Source organism: Gadus chalcogrammus, chromosome 12 (assembly GCF_026213295.1).
Source record: "Gadus chalcogrammus isolate NIFS_2021 chromosome 12, NIFS_Gcha_1.0, whole genome shotgun sequence".
In the NCBI taxonomy this organism is placed as follows: domain Eukaryota; kingdom Metazoa; phylum Chordata; class Actinopteri; order Gadiformes; family Gadidae; genus Gadus; species Gadus chalcogrammus.
Window position 1 is genome coordinate 2,667,189 of NC_079423.1, and position 23,542 is coordinate 2,690,730.

The 23,542-nt window shown below is 40.8% G+C and overlaps 2 protein-coding genes, 1 long non-coding RNA gene and 1 pseudogene across 5 annotated transcripts in view; all 4 read left to right on the plus strand.

Moving 5' to 3' along the window:
• LOC130393432 (myosin light chain kinase 2, skeletal/cardiac muscle-like) overlaps nucleotides 1-2,944 on the plus strand; it is a 10,275-nt pseudogene extending 7,331 nt beyond the window's left edge.
• Nucleotides 2,945-7,401: 4,457 nt separating this feature from the next.
• Nucleotides 7,402-12,066, plus strand: LOC130393339 (C-factor-like). Of its 2 annotated transcripts, none has more exons than XM_056604003.1 (6): nucleotides 7,402-7,942; nucleotides 8,952-9,006; nucleotides 9,124-9,362; nucleotides 9,488-9,649; nucleotides 9,767-9,877; nucleotides 10,106-12,066. In XM_056604003.1, exons 1-6 carry the CDS (start codon nucleotides 7,796-7,798, stop codon nucleotides 10,217-10,219), a joined length of 828 nt encoding a protein of 275 aa, XP_056459978.1. In that variant the 5' UTR covers nucleotides 7,402-7,795; the 3' UTR covers nucleotides 10,220-12,066. The 2 variants fall into 2 exon arrangements, with proteins under 2 accessions (XP_056459978.1, XP_056459979.1); XM_056604004.1 differs by having other exon boundaries at nucleotides 7,405-7,942; nucleotides 9,124-9,311; nucleotides 10,106-12,062.
• Nucleotides 12,067-12,083: 17 nt separating this feature from the next.
• Nucleotides 12,084-15,400, plus strand: LOC130393340 (uncharacterized). 2 transcript variants are annotated; one of them, XR_008897100.1, is made up of 6 exons: nucleotides 12,084-13,348; nucleotides 13,448-13,500; nucleotides 13,584-13,628; nucleotides 13,738-13,802; nucleotides 13,888-13,993; nucleotides 14,484-15,400. It is a non-coding gene; the product is annotated as an uncharacterized LOC130393340 (long non-coding RNA). The 2 variants fall into 2 exon arrangements; XR_008897099.1 differs by having other exon boundaries at nucleotides 12,085-13,348; nucleotides 13,888-15,400.
• Nucleotides 15,401-17,583: 2,183 nt separating this feature from the next.
• gmds (GDP-mannose 4,6-dehydratase) overlaps nucleotides 17,584-23,542 on the plus strand; it is a 132,589-nt gene continuing 126,630 nt past the window's right edge. Inside the window, exon 1 of the mRNA XM_056603522.1 lies at nucleotides 17,584-17,834. Within this exon, the coding sequence (XP_056459497.1) occupies nucleotides 17,739-17,834 (96 nt within the window). The 5' untranslated portion in view covers nucleotides 17,584-17,738. The remainder of the gene's footprint in view (nucleotides 17,835-23,542) is intronic.

Here is a 23,542-nt window from a genome sequence, read left to right on the forward strand (position 1 = left end):
TGCACAGCACACACAAATGCATACACCACACTTATGCCCCCACACGCTCATTCACGGAACATCCACTGTAGGACAGATTAGCACATTAACAAAAATTGGTACGCAACCACACATTTGTAAATGGAACAGACAGACTGAATCAAACAGTAAAGACGGAGGCAGAAGCACAGACACAGACAGACAGGACAGCGACAGACAGACAGACAGACAGACGACAGAGCAGACAGACAGGACGACAGACAGACAGACAGACAGACAGACAGACAGACAGACAGACAGACAGACAGACAGACAGAACGCAAGCAAATGACCCAATGTTGCAGAGCGAAGTCGACCCATTGCCGCCTGCTGTACCTCCCTTGCTCTCCCTCAGGCTGGAGCGGCCTCTACTCCGTTCCTGGGAGAACGATGACAACGAACCCCTGAACAACATCCTGGCGTGCCCGTGGAACTCGAGGGAGGAGGAGTTCCTGGATGTGTCCGAGGAAGCCAAGGACTTCATCACCCGGCTGCTGGTGAAGGAGTAGAGCTGAGTATTAGCGCCACCTGAGCGTCGCTCAAGCACCCCTGGCTGGGTGTCCCCCCGCCAGCACGAAGTCCGGCTCCAGCAGCAGGTAGGGTCCTAGAAGACTTTCCTGGAGATAAGTATGAGGTGGTGTCATGCCAAATTTGTACTCGGGCCTGCCAAATTTGTACCGGGCACGTCAACAGTTGTCCGTTGCCAGCAACGGACAACTGTGACGTAGGTTGTCCGGGTGCCGGTCAGGTGTGTCAAAAAACATTACCGCTCATGTTGCCAATACAAAAAACATATACAGATAACGATCGCTATATAACACTTGTTTTACTTAATTTGTATTGTATGTATTGTTTAATCAAAGTTTAGCTAGTAAACTGAGGGCCCTATTTTAACGTCTTAAACCAAGTGGTAAGCGCAAAGCGCAAGTATCTTGGTGGCTTTTCTACGGCGCTATCGCTATTTTACAGGCGGACGACTTGCGTCGCGGCGCAAGTGTCAAAAGGGTTGGTCTGAAGCAGGCCTATTACCGTAGGGTGTGGGTTTGGGCGTAACGTCCAACAAACCAATGAGAGTGCCAGCTCCCATCCCCTTTAAGAGCCATGAGCGCATTTGAACTCGGGACGAGTTGATATTTTGAGAGCGCGTCTGCAGTCTCCGATGAGACCAGATGCACATGAATTGTCAAACTGCAAATGGCTCAGTTTATGCCAAAATAAGATGGCCTAATTCCACACATGGAATAAGGGTTTATCTTTCACCACTATCAGAACTACTGAGTCCCTTTCAAATAAATTTCGCCAAAGAAAACGTATATGATATAACATAGATATGCGGGGTGGTAACTGGTTCTATTTATGATATAGCCGCCAATACATTTAAACATTGTTTCGTATTCATATTGTCAGCTATCCTAATATGCATTTGTCCCACGCGGTAAGTAGACATTGCCCATTGATTTGTATTATGCGTGTACTTGTTAGGTTTGTGTGTGTTTTAAAACAGAGGCCACACACGCGCGCCCCGCACATTTCATTGAATCATTCTTTTTAAGAACACGCAACATCATGTCGCGGTAAACAAATGTTTTTTCACGATCAAATAACTCATCAATTCCCTAAAAAGGTTACTGGGCATGTAGGCCTACCTACAACGATGTCTGGGGTGGCAAGAAAAATATGTTTTTTGCTGTACTGTGTTATTTGCAGAGGCATTGAGTTAAAAGTACAACTTATTACCCGGCGGGCAGTCAGCTGTTCTTTCCCAAATACGTTACCAAGAAGGTGGCGGCTCGAGGTAGATGAGAGAAGCAAAGTGTATGCGCGAGGTGCACAAAAGCAGATCCGTATGCATCGCATGCGCAGAGATATGCATCCGCCCTTGAAAATAGCATCTGGAACAAACGCGCCACTGAATTTAAACCAGGTATTTTGCGATGTCAGTAGCGCAATAGGTAATCGAAGCAACGGCATAAATAGCGTTATGCCAGCCAGAACACACGCCTCCTCCTTCCTGCCGACCGCCCCTTGGGGTCGCATGATTCAATCCCTTTAAAAAAAATTTTACCGCTGGCGAGTGGCGCTGGTTGGGAAAAGAACGCTCTGCGCCAGTTGTAAACTAGCAACGACACATGCGCCATGACTAAGGTCACTTGCGCCGGATGCAAGATAGGGCCCAGAGTGTTTAAAGCGGGTTTCAAAAAACATTCGCGCTCATGTTGCCAAAACATAATACAGAAAACGGATCCACTAGATAACACTTGTTTCTACTTAATTATTTTATTGTATTTAATTGTTTAATCAAATTTAGCAAGTAAACCTGAGTGTTTAAAGCAGGTCAAGGACGAAATAGCACAATACAGATAACGACAAGTGCGAATGAACGAGGCTTGAAGGTTCGCGAATGTTCGTGAACCTTTTCACGTCATTCGACGCGATCGTCCGTTGCCAGGCAACGGACGACGCGATCATCTGTTGCCAGGCAGGTTTGGGAATGGATTACGGTATGGATGACGCCCCGGTACAAATTTGGCAGCCGGTCCCAATTTGGCATGACAGTGGCCATACTCTCGAGGTGAAAGAGTGCATGTCAAACCTCAAACTAAGGAAAACTAAAGCTAATGAGAGTTTTTTAAAACTTAATATGAGAGCTACGTGCTCTTGGAAGAGTTCTGGTAACAGCCCTGTTTGCAAGCAAGCAGAAGCTTGAGTGACATGCACATGGTTTCTGCACTTTATCCCGTTAACCATTAACGGATAAAATGCAATGGAAACAGGTTAGCCATAGCCTAACCTTTCCCCCACCCTCACGAATAAAACACTTTTAATTTACCTGTCTCACAATGGGTCTGAACCCAGCTCACGTTCCCGATTATTTCTGTGTGTTCACTCAGGTTCTTTGTCCAAATTGAACATGCCCATGCATTGAGGATGGAAAATGCACCTAGTTTTCACATTAATATATCTACCACACTGTAGAATTATTAGCATTCTCCCAGTTAAACTCAATACACATTAGGTGACTAGATCACTAGACTGGATGGCTCTAAACGGTTCTCATACAAAGACGAGAAGGCTGGTATATGCACCTAATCTCTGGAACAAGCTACAGCTAAATCTGAATCTATACTCCCATTACTCATTCCTTTGAGGACCCTAAAATATACGTGCTTTTAAACTGTCAAAATGTGTGAATTTTTCGATGATGATATTGATATTTTTTGTGATACTTGATAATTGTTTCAGGGCTCTCTTGCAAAAAATAAGAGAGGTTAAATAATAAAAATATATAGGTTGCTTCTCATGAGAGAAGCAACCTATACCTTAAGGCAACCCATACCATAAGGCACATGCTATAATGCCATCACTGTCTTTGCAGAAACTCAAGTGTGAATTCTACACCGCCCCCCCTCCGGAGAGCTAGGAGATGTGAGTTCTGCTTTGACTTTACATTTTAATTGCCTTTGAGAAACTGGTAGGTAACATTAAGTACTGAAAGGTTTTGTCTTTTCAATGTATATGTCCATGTCCAAAACAGCGAAGAAATTCCCGAAGTTGCATAGTGGGCCTTTAATCTCTATTATTCATGGTATATAGTATATAGATCTCTAAAATTGTAATCCTCCTGATTATAATTTTGTCAATATAGTAAGTGCCATTGTAGGTCTTATCTGTAAAACTATCATGCTTTTGGCCTTTTAATTTTCATTCGACTCTGTATTTCAGGATATCTGATGATAGGTCGAGGCTCCGGGGCCCCAAAACTGGACCAATGCTGCTGAACCTGTTTCCTACCACCACTTTACTCTCTGCTTCACACCCAGGAACCATTTCCCCCCAAACAGTTCGTAGTTCTTTCTAACAGAATGTATCCCACGCTGTTCAAGTCACGTGTAACCACTGTCCTACTGGAGAGACAACCTCTACCTCTTAGGTCCAGCTCTATTTCACTACGCCAAGACTACTTTCTGTGTTTGTAGATGGTTCTTGGTTCATGCCGTTCCCATTTATCACCTGTAAAGAATGCAGAATGTGCTCTGCACTAGTCATCATTTTGTATAATTAAAAAGTCCTTCTTCAAAGCAAATCACTGTGATAGGAGACACAGATAAAATGGACAAATATAATGTCACGTAGGTTGGGGTAAATTGCTAATCCTTTCTTGATAAAAGCAACTATTGCTTTACATAGCATATCTGTCTGTTGCATGCTTTGCACTTATGCTATATTTTCTGAGATGTAACAAATTACTTGAACAAGGAATTTTGTTGATGTAAATTATCAATAATTGTGAACATTAGATTAGATCTACTTGGCAAGTCGTATGAATAGATTTTCTTTTCCTGGTATGCATGAGATAAAACCCATTCTGGCCTTCAATCCACAGAGGACATCTCATGCTTCACACAAATAACAGGATGCTTCCCTTGTCCCAGCCCGGTGGGGTGCTTGCCTTTGATGAAGTTTTATCCTGGCCTACGCTACCTTCTGTGTTTTCTAATGTGCCACTAGCTTGCTGTGTCTTTGGCCATTTTGAGTCCTACTTTCACCTTCCATGAAGGCATGACAAACAACTAATGTTGGTTCTTATATGATTTATATGGTAGGTATAGTATATATATATATATCATATATATATACTATTATATATATATATATATATTTATATATATATATATATATATATATATATATATATATATATATATATATTATATATATATATATATATATATATATATATATAATCTTATGTCCATGTATTATACATATTATATATGGTATGCATAGAATAGTGTACCCGTTCAATACCGGACTGAACTTGAAGATGCTGTTTTATTCACGGGAGCTTACTTTTTCAGGATTTCCAAATTCATCTGCATATTTATTTAAACCACATATGGTTCTGTTGTGCAGCGAGAAAACAGTGACATGAAGGGACATTTTTCAACATAAAAGTACAACATTGTTTGAAATCAATAGGTGCCTAGCCATTGATGTGGCCTACGATATGTTGAGTATCCTTTTACCCTTTTGAACCTAATGGATAAGCTTGGGATTTTTTGCTATACTTGATTATTTTGATTTTTATCTTTTTTTCAAGTTTGTTTGTGTAACACAATTAGAGAACATGCGTTTTTAAATGTGAAATAAATATATATACAACACAATAGTGACAAAGAATTTTGGGACTTTGATCTTGGGGTCACACACAAAATAAAACGTAGGGCAGTGTTGCATCAAATTGTTCAGAAGCTTTGCATAGAAAATAGTGAGAAACAGATTAGTTGGTGTTTGTTTCTGTAGACCTAAAAATACGAAAATACAAATTAATGTAAATCACTATATACATGCATTAACTTTGATTGGGCAACCCGCCATCTCTAGGGTCACTGCATCCTCAGCCTCAACACAGATCTCATGAAAGCCAGTATTCGAATAGCATGATTAGTTTGGTTACGAGAATGCCTTCGAGTTAACTTATACCGGTCTGTTTAAAAATGTGCTTGGACTATGGTTAGTATAATATAATTGTATATATAATATCACGGCCAAAAGCTCTGTGCGTCTCCGGATGGCCGTAGCGCGGGGAGCTCTCGAAGGGATTGGGATTCGCGGGGTTTGTTTACCTGCGTTGCTATGGTTACCGGTCTTGTGCGTTCCATCGGTTTATTCGGTAGATTCATACTTTATAGATAGATTCATACTTTATTGTCATTGCGCAAACTTGTACAATGAGATTGGGGTGGTGCTCACTACCCATAGTGCAAAATAAAACAGTGCAAAAATACAAACACAAACAACAGCAATAGGCACAATAAATATAAATATGCAGACATAACATATAAGTGTCTTTTTTTTAAATAAATAAATATGGTAGAGGATTTCACATGTCCATTGGGGGGGGCCAGGGGTAGAAGGGGTAGAAGGTATTCCTCAGCCTGTTTGTCCGGCTCCCAATAAGGGACCTGTATCTCCTACTAGCCTATCTATTATTATATCTATCTATTATCTATTATTATCTTTATTTATTATTATAATTATAATTATTATTATTGTTATTTTTAATTATCTTTATTATTTTTATTATTTTTATCTTATTGTACAGCACTTTGGTCAGTGTATGCTGTGTGTATATGTGCTCTATAAATAAAACTTACTTACTTACTTACTATTATTATTATTACATTTTTATTTTCTTAATTATAATTATATTATTAATTATACATAGCGTGAGCTGTCTCTGCATCTCAGACATCGCTTCCACGGGCAAATCTGTCCCCTTTTCTCCCTTTCATTCCAACCCGTGAGCAACGCTAGTCTACCTTCTCTGCCGAATGCATTTTTGAAAAAAAAGAATACGAATCAGTTTTTTAAATCCTTAAATGTGATGCATCATGCCTCCGAATCGTGTGATGCGTCCGATCAGCTGCGTTTTTGGGGATAAAATAAGAGCGATGACATGACAGTAGCCTTCGCTCTTATTTTATCCACAAAAATATATAATAATATAATAATAATAATTAACACACCGTTGGTCTCCCATATGCGCTGTCATCAGAACAAATGATCTGTCCCTAAAAGTTAAAATCCACCATCCCCCCCGGCATTTTTTTACAACTCGGCCACTGGTTAGGCCTAACCACAGGGATTAAGGGCCTCTGACCTACTGTTGCATTCTCATAAGTAAGCTAATTTTAGGGGCTGGTTCATAATGGCAAGTTCGGCTAAGGTTGTTTTGCAGGTTCATCGGATAGGTCGGGCTGTTACCTGATCATACACTTCACACTCCAGTTGTCAAACAGGTATTCCATTCTATGCCCACTACAAACTACGCCTACAGCTTTCAAAACGGTTACAGATTCACCAAAGGCTGTGTCCACATCGAGGTAGAGGCTTTGAGTGAACCATGGAGCATTCCACGGACTGTGCTGTTAACAGGAGCCAACAGAGGCTTGGGCTTGGAGATGGTTAAACAAATGGTAGACGGTCCCTCTCCCTTGCCTCGTTTGTTTGCCTGTTGCAAATATCCATATCCTATAAAGAAATATAATTTTTCAAATTGCAAAAATCGAATCACTCCAGTGGATCCGGCAACTAGTGGCAGTCAACAGGCTGTCAGCGATCAGCATTTCACGTTATTTGGACTAAACCATTTATGGGAGAGGTGGGGGGAGTGCAGAACATTTTATTTTTTCATCACAGTCGTTCAAATATTTTCAGGATTTTCTTTTCTTATTAAAAGGTACATAGCCATTTTTCCTAACCTACAGATAATCGGATATTATTTAAATCCAGACCCTTTCCCTCTCACGGACCCCTGCTTCGCCATCCCCTTTCACCCCTTTACCGCGTGGCTGATAGCTCGGGCATATTTGACTCTCCCGAGTCCCTTTAATAATCAGTTAGCAGCCTGGCTGCCTGCCTGTGTCTGTTCGACCTGTTGTTGCCAATAACCCTCCTCAACCGCGATATCGTGTTTGCAATTTATTCCTCTTGCCAGACCATGCAGACTACCTCCTGTGAGAAAAGTATAGACCACTTGTAGGTGTGTTCAATATCTTAGAAAAACAGTGTTTTGGTTTGAGGTAACGCAGTTGATCACTCCTTGAACGGGTCTGTTTTACCAGAAGATAAACACCACCCTCCATTTGTCTATTAACATTCGGCCAACTGCAACATCTGGCACATCTAGCATTCAAGAAGGTACGCGCAGCCAATATAAAGGCACTTTCAACAAAGGCTGAGTTTTTCATGAGGTAGAGGCAAGTGCTGAGTCATGGCGAGTGTTGCAACACGCACTGTGTTGATAACTGGAGCTAACAGAGGCCTGGGCTTGGAAATGGTTAAACAAATGGTTGAAGGTCCCTCGCCCTTGCCATATTTGTTTGCCTGTTGCAGAGAACCGGATGGACCCAGAGGAAAGGTAGGGTTATTATGTTTTCACATGACACAACCGTAAGCGAATGTGTTTTTCGTAGGAGAAGTCTGGGAATCTCGCCTCTGATTAGTTACAAGGGCTCTCCTTTTAGATCGTGTTTTGATTAGTCCTAGCTGGAGTTTAGGGTCAATGGCGTGTTCCTGAATCCTCGGACGCCAGCGTTCCGAGTTGCGATTTCCGGTCTCGGGACGTTCCCGTTCGTTTGTGCGATTGTGTCATGAAATTGGCTAGTCGTTATTTATTGTTAGCTACATTAGCCTCTTTAGCAAACCAGCCCGAAAACAAAAAACACAACTTTACATTGTACTTCCGACTTCCGACTCGGAAGGCTGGCGTCCGAGCATTCAGGAACACAGCATAACCCTTAACCCTGACCAATCGGAGGAGAGCACTTCTAACCAATCAGAGGCGAGAATCCCAGACTTCTCCTACGAAAAACGCATTCGCCTACCGCAAGCTTTCAACCAATGGTGCAATTCCGTTGACTTGAGGCGTACCACATCATGAACTATCGTGTAACATCTCCGCAAACGATATAAATAGAAGAATACACATGCAGAGCCTGGTGAAAGACTACCACCCTTTATACATAACAAGTATTACTACAAGAAGGCCATAGCAAGTTGGAAACGGTGGAAAGAAAATGCCAGCAACTTATGCAGTTTCATTTTATAAACACAAATTAACACGAAACGCCAATGAAAAACATTACATGAGAAACACACGCAATACACAAAGTGACACTATTTTTGAAATAGAAATCCTGAAAAATATATTGCCTGAACAATATTAATAAAATATTTATTCAATATATATTTTTCAATTATCAGTTTTTTCAATTATTGTAGCCTACCACCTGCAGTACCGCACCACTCTGCCTCTATGAACGGCTCACCTTCCCATGCAACCCCCACCACTAAAAACAATTCTCATTTCATTGGGTCCTGAATAAAGTTTGCATGCAACTCACAGAACATTTTATTCTGCTATACAGGAATTGCAAGCACTGGCCAAGAGCCACCCTGATGCGATCACCGTCATTCAACTAGGTGATGACTCTTCATTTAAAAATAAACATTTTTGATGTTTCAACCCGATGTCACAAGAACACTACTGTGATGTTTCTCAGTGTTTCTTATGTTGACCCTTTCTGATCTCGCTCTCAGATGTCGCCGACCTCTGCAGCATAAAAAAGTGTGCGGAGAGGGTAGGCTCCCTGGTGGGGCCAGGGGGCCTCAACCTGTTGATCAACAATGCAGCGGTTCTTTTCCATGGCACTTTTCAGAGCACCAGTCCAGAGGACATGCTAACTACCTTCAACACCAACGTCATTGGCCCAATGAGCCTCACTAAAGTGAGGGCAGGAGGGAGGAAGTTCTTACGGCTGTATTTCTACATAGTGATGGTTTTGAAAACATCATCTTGTTTGTACAAGTTTCATGCCATTTATTTCTAGTAAATGCATCATTAATTTATTTCTCCCTGTGTAACATCTCCTTTTCTCTCACTCTGGTTGTCATCATTATGAAGGAGCTCCTCCCTCACCTACGAGCAGCAGCTTTGGCCAGCAGGACACCAGGGATGTCTTGCAGTAAAGCAGTCGTGGTCAACCTCTCTAGCATGGCTGGAAGCATGACCGGTACTCCTGAAAGCTACAGCAGGTTCCCTGTGATGTCGTACCGCATCAGCAAGGCAAAGACCAGCGTCCAACTCGTATCTAGCTAGCTCAAGCTCTTTGATAAAATCTGTCCTACAACATTCCTATTGAAAGTGTTTTTTTTTTAAATTTATTTTCCCTTCCCGTTCAAGGCGGCTTTGAACATGCTGACCATCTGCTCTGCCTTAGAGTTCCAGAAGGATAACATCTTGTCTGTTCTCCTGCACCCTGGCTGGGTGAGAACCGACATGGGCGGAAAAGAGGTGAGGGTGCCGCTGGCCACTGTTGTTTACTTATTTGCCATTTAACTTTAAGATAAGTAAGCTTTACAAAATATTTTAATCAACAATCAGAGGTTTTTTCAAAATGTTTAATTTGTAGTGTCAGTGAGATCACCACTGCTCAATGTTCTTTTTTTGCAGAATAGACATAGAGTAGTGGTCAATCTATGGGAAAATGATTGATAATTATATTATTCTATTACCCACTAGGCGGACATTGACAAGCTAGAAAGTGTAGGAGGCCTGCTAAGCGTGATCGATTCCCTGACGGAGAAGCACAATGGAGCCATCCTGGACTATAATGGTGTGTCATTGCCATGGTAGTCCTACATATATAGCTCCATTGTTGGATGCTGAGTGTATATTCCATGTTATTATTATCTTTTACAATACTTAAAACTTTATAATCACATGTGTAATACCAATTTGTACAACTATAACATGAGTCTAATGCTCATGTCATCATTGGCTATTGGCTATAAGCATTGTTTTATAATAACATCTGAATAAACTTTTAAACTTAAAATCCTAAGAGTTTAAGTGTATGTTTACCAGCAGGTGGTGCTGTTTAACTTGACTATATCATAAAAGTGAACATGTCTCCATGAATATTGTTCATTATTTCTCATTGCTTCTTCCATCCCCTGGCTTCTTAATATCGCTAGATGCTTAATGTGATTCTGAGGAAGAATTAAACGTATTCTTCTTTGCCAGTGTTGGTAGTTACTCAAAAAAAAGTAATTAGATACTTATTACTGGTTACTTCTGTAAATTGTAATGAGATTACTTTACTAGTTACTGCATTTGAAAAGTAACTTCACTACTTATTACTTCACTTTCCCGTTTCTTAATTTACTGTAGATACATGGACAAACATCATAGCCCTATCATCACTTAGGGCCCTATTTTTAACGGTCTGAAACGCAAGTGAGAAGCGCCAAGCGCAAGTAGCTTTGTGGGCGGTTCTATGGCGATGTCGCTAGTTTACCGGCGCAAAAAATGACTCTTGCGTCCAGCACAAATCTAAAAAGGGTTGGTCTGAAGTAGCCTAATTACCTGTGGGTGTGGTTTGGGCGTAACGTGCAATAAACCAATGAGAGTGCCAGCTCCCATCCCCCATGAGTGCATTTGAATCTGACGAGTTGATATTTTGACAGCGGGTATGCAGTCTCAGATGAGACGGATGCACATGAATTTCAAACTTCAAATGGCTCAGTTTATGGCCAAATAAAATGGCCTAATTCACACATGGAATAAGGTTTTCTTCCACAGTCCTCAAATAAATTTCGGCAAAGCAAACTTGTATGATATAAAAGATGATATGCGGTAACTGTGGTTCTATTTAATGATACACGCAATGCATTATAAACATTTTTTCTTATCAGTATTGTATGCATTATCGTTATCAACTTGTGTTCCTAATATGTGCGTCCCCCCCGTTAATATACATTGCCATGGACTGTATTATGCGTTACGTGTTTAGTTTGCGTGTGTTTAAACAGATTGACGCACACGCATTCATTAATTATTTTACACATACACCCACGCGTGCCCGCATTCATTCATTCTTTTTAACACTCACTCGCGGTAAAACAAAGTTTTCTCACGATCAAATACTCATCAATCCTAAAAGTTATGGGCATGTACACAATGTCTGTCAAGAAAATATGTGTTTGCTGTACGGTGTTTGCAGATGCATTGATTTAAAAGTACAACTTATTACAACTTTATCAGCTGTTCTTTCCCAAATAATTTACCAAGAATGTCTGGCTAGGTAGATGAGAGAAGCAAAGTGTATACAGGAGGTGCACAAGCAACATTATGCATGCGCCCTTAAAATAGCATCTGAACAACGCACCACTGACTTTATACCAGGTATTTCCTGGTTTGTGGCGCAAGTGGTTTCTGAAACTGCAAAATAGCACCAGGGAACGTTTGCGCCAGAACACGCCTCCTCCTTTCGCCAAACCGGCCCTTGGGGCGCAAGATCATTCCCTAATTTACCGACGCGTGGCGGTGGAGGGAGAAGAACGCTCTGCGCCAGTTGCAAACTAGCAACGACACATGCGCCAGTGATTAAGTCAATTGCGCCGGATGCAAGATAGGGCCCTTAGTGTTTATTGTCTTCCTCTCACCCTCTTGCAGGCAAGAGCAGCCTTATCACGTTTTAAAGCAATGCTGTCTATCCAGTGCATCGTCATTCCTAATTTAGGAATGACGATGCACTGGATAGACAGCATTGCTTTAAAACGTGAGAAAAAAAGTTGCATAGGTATCCTAAGTAACTTTTGTTGTTGGCGGACACATAATCCAGGGAGGACTCAAATCAGTTTGTGCATGTATGACACCTAATAAGGAAGGGAGCCGGACATATTCCCATCCTTGTGAAACGTTTGCAGCAATCACATCTATAAGACTACTGAAATATCCATGCAATATGTATTCTAGCATACATTTTGCCATTTTCAAACACACACCGGCTCGTTATTCTCTTAAAGACACACACACACACACACACACACACACACACACACACACACACACACACACACACACACACACACACACACACACACACACACACACACACACACACACACACACACACACCAGCAGTGCAATACAGTTGACCTTTTACATTTCTGTTTTTTTCTTACGTTTCTTTATGTCCTGATCTGTCTATTAAAAAATATTTTCACTGCACATGCATTTTCTAGTTAACAATTACGCCTATTCGAAGAGAACGAAGGTCGAGGGAGCTATTCTTCACTATTCACAGAGTCCGAGTTGAATAATTGTTTTAGTATACCTATACTACACGTGATCACTCCAAAAATAAACAAGATATCCCTTTTTGCCGGGATTTATTTGTTTTTATTAGCGTGACGAGACGACCGTAGCAATATCCCGAGTTTGAGATCCCAATCACGGGATTTTGCCCAATATCCCAAGATAGTGAACCAATCAAATTGCGCACTCTTAGGAGGTTCACGTGTAGCATATACAATATCTCATGGTGAACTTATTAAAGGTTTTCAGTAAGAAAGGATAAAGTTGGGTGATGTCAGTTTTCAATAAATTGGCGCATTTTATTCAGCTTTGTTTTTATTTTTTTATGTTTTACTTATAGTAACTGTTTCAGTAACAATTTTATGTGGCTATTGTAACTTTACTCTTGTATTGTGTATTTAATGTATGTAGTAATGTAAGGGAACCCAATAATATGAATTCTGATGTTCTAATTCAATATCCTCAATATTTTAGGGGGGGGTGGGGGGATTCACATTTTTCATCATTGGGTTTTCTTATAACTTTTCATAGCGGTCAGTTTTTCTGACACAAATACAAATACGAGGTGGGTAATTTGTATTGCTTATGATTTATTTTAACAGTGACATAGCTCATCGCATTGCTCCAGGCCAGTGGACAGTCAAGTTTGGTAGAGACATCAAGGTACATTTCTCCTGCATCTCATGCACTTGCATGCACATGTGTTCTTTTTTACCATAACACTGTTATATTGCCTATCTAACACCTTGGCCATTCTTACAGGATTTTCATCACCAAACCACTGGAAATAATTGTGGTATCTACACATACTTATGGTAAATTGCTTTATAGTATCTAGTATCTAAGTGTTTTTGTATTATTTGAAACTATCAAATTAACAGAACTTTGCCTTTCACAGAATGCACTCAGCCTGAGCACAGATGCTCCATTTTGGTGTACTGAGGTCAGTATTATGTAGAGACAAATACATGAACAAATAGACAAATTGTGAAGTACTGATTTCTAACTGAAAATGACCATCCTCAACTTCAATATTCTATCATTTATTTTAGAGAGACATGGCACACATCAGGAAATGGTGGTGCATTAATTTGATGGAACGGTTCCAGATTGATGGGTAAGACAACTTTAAATGTAACTTCCTACACAACATTAGTTATACATTAGTTAACCTTTTTTTTTCTGTCACTGTCACTCGAAAGCCACGGACAGAGGTTTGGATACTGGACAAATGAGGCCACAGCATTGCTCCAAGGATCATTGCAGCCGATCTACAGGATCCCGAAGAGCAGAAAAAGGAATCATGAGGTGAGCATGATGTTGGTGGCAGAGGACACCCAGTGTCATGCTCCTTTTTGTTATAGACTCATTGTAACGACCCAGGTGGGTCTCTCAAGACTCCGCCCATTTGCGCTGGTTGCCTGTTCTGTCACCTCCCCTTGTGTGCAGGTCTCAGGTGTGTGCAATGACCCTGCTGATTGGGGAGTGTAGAAAAGACCTGCCGTGCCAACATCCGGGGCTCTGTCCTCTCCTCCGCTGGCTTTAGGCTTTTGTTTGGTTGTTCCCATGACTGATCTCACACCACACTTTTGGTTACATTACATATTACTGACTTACACCACACCCCATTAACAGATACAATAGGTCAGATGACTATAGTTGAATAGTTATGTTCATCACTGAAAACTCATCAGTAGTAGCCTTCGTTAGCATACCATTCTGTGGTTTTGCGAGAGTAGGATGTCAACTATTGTTTTTTTTGCCAAGTACAGACACAAATTATTTTTCTTTCTTCAAGGCGGATGATGTTTTCCTGAAGGACACAATTGAGGCAGCAGCATGGTGCCAGTTGCAGTCCTTCACCGACCACGTTTCTCTCCCGATGGTCATTATGATGGAAGGTGCAGAGCAGCAGGCAGCATTAGCAGAGCTGAAATCCGTTGACCGCAGTTGCCCGGAAGAAAGCCCAAACAGGATTGAACCGTTCCAGTTCGTCTTCAATTCAAAGAAGGACTACGAAATGTTCTGTGTGGAGATGTTTGACCGGAGAAAGCTGAAAGTGTTTGCTTCTTGGGAGTAGCGACATTTGACCTATTGTTTTAATTTTTTTGTTCTCGTTCATTGGTCAGCTGTCAAAAAACTGCCTGACGTCGGGTGCTTTTTCTTGGCGAGTTCAATTTATCCCAACTTGAAAACCACCCAGAGCAGTGGAAAAAACCCGCTGGCAGCGGTGTTTTTAAAAGCACCCAGGATGTTTTTACAAAAACACCCTGTATCATAGGAACAGGGGCGCCGCTAGGGATTTTGGGCCCCATGAAAAGAATGAAACTTAGTGTCATTATTTTTTCTGTATTATAATTTCATCATCATTAGCGGCCTCTCTGGGCCCCCCTCCATCATGGGCCCCTAGAATCCGTCTCCTTTACCCCCCCTTTTCGGCGCCCCTGCATAGGAATATAATGTAAAACATCCACCCGCACCTGAAAAAAAAACTGCCTGTGTGAAAACCCCCTAAGGGATAAAGTATAGAACGCTGGTCATTATCAGGAAAATAAGCCCTGACAGGGCGAACCTGACGCGAAGCGGGGCTGTCTTGCTTCACCCTGAACGGGTTTATTTTCAATAATGACCGGTGTAAGTCTATGGGTGTAAGTACCATATTGGCTCGGCTGCCAGATCCATAGACATCTTATAGATGCCTTTGTAATTGTAATAGAGAGTATGCGGTTTCGAACACACCCATAGGGTGTGTTCGAAACCGCATACTTGCTTACTACGCTTACTAACTATGACGTCAAATTGAGTAAGCGAGAACTTAGTAAGCGAGTTTAGGTAAGCGAGTAGTATCCGAATGTCTTCTACTTCCGGAAAGATTTTGAGTAAGCATCGCTAGCTTACTAGACGTACTAAACCGCCCCAGAATGCACTGCGTCTATTCAAAAGAACAGTGGAAGCAATGGCGCTAAACGGGGAGCCGCAGCAGCAGTGCTTTTAATAATTGTTTAATAATTGTTTTAACATATCACCGCAAATCCTTAGGTTGAAGGTGTACTGTGACGTTAAATGTGACGTTTATATATTTATTTATAATATTTATTAACGGCGCCCGGCCGGTAGGTTATTGACACGTCATTTGATTCACGTCATCTGAGGTGGTTAAGTAAGGACGGTCTTCTGAACGTCGATTACTCAAATGGATTACTCAATCATTATTTAAGGATTCGAGAAGTAAGCCAAATATTTAGTAGGTAGTAAGCAGTAAGCAAGTAGGCGGTTTCGAACACACCCTATGTTCCATGGTCGCCAATGGAGATTATTGATATGCTCCGAAGTTTGGCCGATGATGTGGAGAACAATCGAGTTGAAGACACAGATGCAGTAGATAGAGTGCGTGTTCTGGGAGATAGGATAGACGACTTATCCTCACTGGTACGTTTTGACGCCAGTGTGGTATACACAAAGATTTCCCAAGTGCTACAGGCACTGGGTGCAAAACATAGGGTCGGGAGACCCACCGTCTCCACCCACTCCTCACCTACAAAGCTCTCCACAACCTAGCCCCCAGTTACCTCTGCGACCTCCTCCAAGAATACACTCCCCTCCGCTCAACCTCTGCTGGACTACTATGTATCCCCACATCACGACTCATTACGAATGGGTGCCCGGTCATTCAGCTGTTCAGCACCCAGGCTCTGGAACTCCCTCCCCCCACACATAAAACAGTCATACACCACAACCTTCAAGTCACAACTCACCTGTTCAAACCCGCACACATCGTCTAACTGATCACTGTCTTGATTGTTTGTTTGTTTTGTCTTGTTTTTGTTTTTGTTTTATTTATTTATTTATTATTATTATTTTTCCACAATGTGTTGTTTTAAACTATTTATGATAACTTTATGCTCTGTAAGGTGACCTTGGTTGTCTTGAAAGGCGCCCTTTAAATTAAATGTATTATTATTATTATTATTACCGTGGAGATACCCTTGGAGACAATAGAAAGTGACGTCCAGACGCTGATTGGCTGATACGTTTGCCACTTTGCATATTGACTTTTGGATTCCTATTTGGATTCCTCTTTGGATTCCTATTTGGATTCCTCTTTGGATTCCGTTTTGGATTCCTATTTGTATTCCTCTTTGGATTCCGTTTTGGATTCCGTTTTGAATTCCGTTTTGCGGATTGAAATGTAATTTGAATATCGCAACACACGGAGCGTGGCGAAGTGGATTGCAATCACGGGGACGCTATAGCTTTGCAATTTGAATAAAGGAACTCAAAATAATTTGACAAAATGTTATTGTATTTTTATTGTTATAACTTTTGCAAATGTAATTGAGGATTGCATTGTCACTTTGCATATTAAAATACACTTTGAATAACGTATTTACAAATTACATTATGAAATTGCATAATGCATTGTCAATTGCATAACGTAATTACTTATTGAATTGCAAATTGCAAATTGCATTGCCATTTGAATTTTGCTACATATATGCTTCCATACACTTTGATACGGTAACCGATTTGCAACGTTGGCTCTAGAACATTCTGCTCTAGAATGAACTTGACAAAACCACCCTGTCAGTTTTTTAGTTGGTAAAAAACCGCCCGGGTCAGGTGTTTATTAATATAAAAAAACTGCCTGTGTGAACACGCCCTTAGATACATAGTTTTGGAATCGCCAAGACTTCAAAATATAAATAGTAACATCAAAAAAGACATCCCTGGGGACATTTAAGTAAAACATTTAAGTAAAATACAGCAAGATCTGAAGTTAATGTGAATGTAGTGGTGCATATATTTCCATCCTGTTGGAGGCGCTGTGGAAGTACCTCGAAATGTCAAAAAGTCTCCTTTTTGTTTACAACTCCTTGGCTGCTGAGCCCTCTTTCGATTGGCCGATCCCCGACCCAGCTTCCTACTACGTCACTCGTTAGCGTAGTTCGATTCGGTTTAATAAACCCATTCTCATTGAACTGGAGTCCCACTGTAGCGTACTATCCTTCCGTATTTCGTCTCAACTACCGTACACGTAATTTGTAACTTGAAAATGGCCCAATGCGTAGAGTCGTCTACGGACCTTGCAATGAAAACAGAAGAACAGACTGAAAGGAAGGTGGCCGTCATCACCGGCATCACTGGACAGGTAAACCGTCCCGCAGCACCCACTGTGTGAGGGAAATGGAAAAGTGTACATGTTTTGAAACGCCAAAGTCACAGACGTTATGGTTTTCCGAAATACACTCTGGACTTTCTGTAAAGATTCTCTGTATTTCTGTAACCATTAGCAGTAAAAGTATTTTTTGGTTTATCATATTTTATAATCTAGGTATGTCGGATCGTTCATATTCGCCTGACCTTAATATGCTTCTGAACAAGGAAGTATCATTATGACTGTTGGCGACCCAGGTTGTTTACTCTATGATATTGCCTTAATTGTACAGGCTACAGCTTCCAGTTAACAATCCAGTTAGTGCATGTATGACACAGTAATAAGGATGGCAGCTGTGAATGTTCCCATCCTTGTTCATGTAGGACACAGTAATAAGGAAGGGAGCCGGACGTATTCCCATCCTTGTGAAACGTTTTCAGCAATCACATCTATAAGACTACTGAAATATCCATGCAACATGTATTCTAGCATACATTTTGCCATTTTATTTCAGGAATTCCATTCCTTATGCAAATGTCACAAATTGTATGCACTTATATTATCCTATCTGATGCGTCGCCCCTTCTCTAGAGTGGCGCTTCCTAATTTCTAAGCAAGAACATTTAACATACGTTTATAATGACAAACAAAGGGTAAAGATGGCCAACAAGCCAAACTGTCCGGGCCGGAGTTTGTTGGTATATCAGTTCTTGCTCTATGAGCTTTACATGGCCTTCATAGAACCCCATATGAATAACAAGTTAGTCTCGCAAGTTATAAAAGACACCATTTCAATGTCTCTTATAAGGGATAGGATAGCATCTTTATATGATTTATTAATTATATTGACTGAAACCTTTTCACCATTGTAGTGTATGAAGCCTTAGAGTGTTTCGGTTTAGGCCAAAGTATCAATTTCTTTCATTGTCACCAGTCTTTTCTAGCTTATCTTCTGTTACTTGACTACAATTCTTCTGGGTCCATTCGTGTCTTGGGATATCTGAACAATATCCATTGAATATGTGGCCTAAGGGCTATTTGATCATGCAGTTCTCATTTTGAAGAGTAAGATTCTGCTCTCTAATATCATGATTCTAACTTCACGGTCAGACCCTTTGCATAGTATCATCTGCTATATGATTAATTGCAAATAGTTTGATACTAGATATCTTCTCCCTAACATGGATACCTATCCTGTCTGTTTTTGCTGAAAAATAGCTTAATTGAGCTAGGCAAATTAATGCCAACTCAAACATTTAACTTGGCCCTTGTTAAATGTCAAACTCATTGTTAAATTAACATGCAAACCTTCTCCAATCTGCAATCTTACAAAAGATCCAATTGTTCCCTCCCTTCACACCAATTTATTTGATATGCGCAACCTATGATATGCACATCTCGCTCGGGGGGTTTCCACTCTCAGTCTCAGCTGAAGTGGGCCTTCCTGCCCGGCCCGCTGTTCGAAGCATGTTGGGATCGTCTGTTTGGCATCCAGAAGATAGCTAAGAGAATCCATAAGATCATGTGTCTTGTTATCCCTGTATGTTCCTGCTGTTGGCTCCTTTAAGAGTAATTCCAACAAAAAGTCAAGGAGCGGCTGTATCCGGCCATTTGTCATCGTATAAATAGGGATAAGAATAACCCTGACACCTGGTAACTATTCCTTTGATAAATTGGTTGTTTTTTACAATTGTTACGATTATTGATCGCTAAATCCTTTTTCCTAACACCGTGGAATACAACGTGTGACACTAATATGTGTAATACTTAATTTAATAGTTTACTTTTTTATTGTAAATAAAGTGTGTGTGCATGTGTTTGTGTGTGTGTATGGTGTGTCCCCAGTGATATTTATTTACTAGGCGGCCTGTCTCCGGTGGCATTCAATTTTCTATTGGACAAGTTATAGACAATAGGCAGTATTCAGTTGCACATCCTGGTATGAAAAGTGCATTGAGTAGTGTTGTAGGTCAATGTGTGGGTGTGTTCAAACAAAACATTCAGGAGGAACACACACTGCTGTGAAGTGATTGCCCTGAGCAACATCTTCAAACGTATTCACCAAAAAAAGATTAGTAATAAACAAAGGGAGCAGTAGACTGATGAGCCCTGATGTCTTTTTTTTTTTTTTTCTCAACAATTGTGAACAATAAGTCCTCTGTGATTCCCATACATTTATTTTTCAGGAATGTTGTAGAAAGCACTGCTACAATATTTCAACCATATTGGAATAATTGAGATAATTATAATATAAATTACAGACATAATTATGGTTCTAAACAAATATTAACATAAACAATTATTCCGATATATTTTACTCTATTAGATATTTAAGTGTTAGCTGTTTACATAGACATATATTTTAATCTACCCGTGACAGCATTTGTTGGGTGCTACGCAACTGAGTTCGCTGGCAGGCTCTGTTCCACTTTGGGTGTTACTTGGTATCTGTGGGGAGTTAAAAAACGATTCCAATATTTCAACAGTAGGTAGCGCCACAGCAATGGGGACTGGACTCGATGATAGTTGCCCTCCTTGGGTTGGCGCTCACTGTATACACAGTACATTAGCAAAGGCCAATTGCACAGAATCATTGTGATGACACAAACACACACTAAAAATAGCAGGTTTGGGATGTGATGGTAATGATGATGGCTATTCTGAGGCTTGCTAATAGACACCATGAGCTCATATTTGCAATACCTCAAACACATGGACTAGTTTAATCCGCTCACTCATCGTACTCATCGTACTATTTCAATTATTGTGCATATAAGTGCATCAAGCATACATATAGTATAAGACAAACTACTCACTCTGCTTGTCTTTGCTTTGTTAAATTCCCAAAGCATATTGCCACCAATGATCCTTGTGTGTGCTGGAATATTGTGTTTCCCTCAGACTATAATATTTATTAATAGATTACCTACCTGTTCATCCTTATTTTGGGAATTTGTCATAGTTTTGGCTTGAAATGAAGACTGTCTCTTTGACCACTGAATTAATTTGCACCCTGTAATCATTAAACTGACTTTTGGCTCCAATCAGAAACTGCCTTTTAAGTTGATGTTGTATGCACATGCCATGCTTAAGACTTTAGAGAGATTTGTATAGTGACACTGTTTTATGTTAGTAATTTACCTTTCGGTCTCTTCATATTCAAATGATAATTTGCATCTTATTGCATCGAGCCCTCAAGAAGTTTCTAGTTGGCCAGCAAACGTGTGTGTGTGTGTGTGTGTGTGTGTGTGTGTGTGTGTGTGTGTGTGTGTGTGTGTGTGTGTGTGTGTGTGTGTGTGTGTGTGTGTGTGTGTGTGTGTGTGTGTGTGTGTGTGTGTGTGTGTGTGTGTGTGTGTGTGTTTGATTTTTGAGCCCTGTGTATTACTTGGGCTGGTGTATTGCTGCTCATCCCCCTCCCCCTTCCATTGTCATCGCTGGCCCTCCCTATATGCATTCAGCAGCAGCGGACCCCGGCTGCTGGATTGTCAGCGCCAATGCAAAAAAAAAAAAGAAACTGAAAAATAAATAATGTTTCTGTGAAGTTCAAGGCACATTTGCACAATGATATGGTCTCAGCAGATACCTTGACTCTGTTGTAGAGCCTTGTTGTAAATGCAGGGCTGTACGCTTACTTTTTAAAATGGTAGCACTGGTGCTCGCAAGCGAAAAAATTCAGTAGCACAAAAATAATTTTGGTAGCACACATACTACAGTCAAAAAAAAAAAAATACTACAGAATAGGACGTATATACAAAAGCAACACTATATGAACAAATTTAACAACAGTAAAGTGACAATGAATATATTAAACAGTAAAGTGACTATAAGAGCCTCTTTTAAAACATCAGCAGCCAGAAGTGGTGAACACATTCAACAAAATTAAGTAATTATTACAAATTTAACAAACAAACACCAAAGATTCGCCTCGCAACGACTTGCAACGAGACTGTTTTGGAACGTCGTAGGGGAAAAGTTGCAGCAGTGTGAACTGGTCGTTGCAAGGAGTCGCCAGAGATTGAACATGTCAAATCGCCAGAATGCAACAACAAAGCTATTTCTCTTCAGCCAATCAGGACACAGCACAGAACAACTTGTACGTCACGGCCTTACTCCGTCCCGGTCCCAAACTGTCCACGTTAGATATAACCGTTATTATGGTTACATACGGCCAGTCCAACATGCCCCCATTCAGACACCTTTTAGTAGGCCTACCGCCATTCTGACAGTCTACCAATCAGTGCGCCAACTTCAGGTCAACAATGGGGGATCATAAATATTTCGTTCAAATGTGTTCAACCAAAAAGTAGCCATAACCCATTCCATCAATTCACGACTGCATGGCGGCATGCACTTTAGGCCCTGTCCACCCTAACCCGGGTAAATATAAAAACGCACATTTGCAATGAAAACGATCTCCATCCACACTATCGTTTTCATATCCATGTTTTGCATCCACATTCCACACTGAATTGATTTTGATAAACAGTTGTCATGGTAACGCGGCTCCCGCCCTGCCCCTCTGTTTAGATTACAGGCCGCGATCAGCTGATAGTTGCAGTTGATCAGCTGGCTAATCATTTTCACTCACAAGCAATTGCAGGAGTTATATTATATTTTTTATTCACAAATGAAAGAATTGGGTCATAGGTAGACAACAAATCAAAATAAACAGGGTCAAACTAAATAAAATTATAATATATAGACAGTAGAGGGAGAATCTAAAAAGGCACTGCTGGAAGTGTCCCAGTAGAGAAAGATGGAGTTGGGTGCTATGGGAAGAGGTCTCAGAAGCGGCTTTGGAACAAAGTTGTGGCAGCCTCCTTTGGTGGTTTAGGTACAGGGACAATGTTGGGTGACAAAGTAGGTTGTGGCAGGGTGAGTGAGGAGGTTGGGACTTTGAACTTGATGTTAGGGTCATGTCTTCTGTCCATGACCCTCTTGATTAGATGTCCGATAAACTGGGTGGTGTGTGGCGTGAAGATTGTTTTCAATATCCATTGCTTGGACTTCTTGTAGTACACCTGTTTGAAACGTGGTTCTCCTGTAAAAGACAAGGAAATTATTACACAGAAAATCTGAATGAAGATTTGTCTATTAGACTTCTCTCCCCACGATTAGATTAAACCTTTCAGCGACGTATGCCTATTGAGTTAGCTGTGAACTTTCTAATTTTGGTTATTATACTATTCAAAGAGCACATGGTAACACACCTGTCACTGTGGTGGCTTCTTTCCTCTTCACAATGTTTTCATTGTGCTCTAGGATAGCGAGGTAGCTCCCTCATTCCATGATATGAGAAGGTCTGGCGTTTGGGGAGGTATTTCAGGAGAGCTTAAAACAGCCAACGGCCACGGCCAGATGGCCTAGTGTGAGTGCACTCTAAGTCTGATACTGAGGCCAGGCCAATCTACTGACTTATTTGTGGTTTGTGGATGCCTTGCAGTCTTGCAGACATGTCCACTTCCCCCATAGTGTATTGCCGTTAATATGCGAGAGAAAAAGGGCATCTATTCTCACCACATCTATAAAACAAAGAGGTTTATTTTCAATGTTTAAGTCCACAAATTACAGTAGTTTAATTCAATTAGAGACAATATGTTGTACAAACTTACACACTGTGCTTGGCCATAGGGAGGACTCTTGACTGGTGTTGACATCATAGGTGCTGACTGGTTTACTCATCTTCTGACGACGAGAACAAA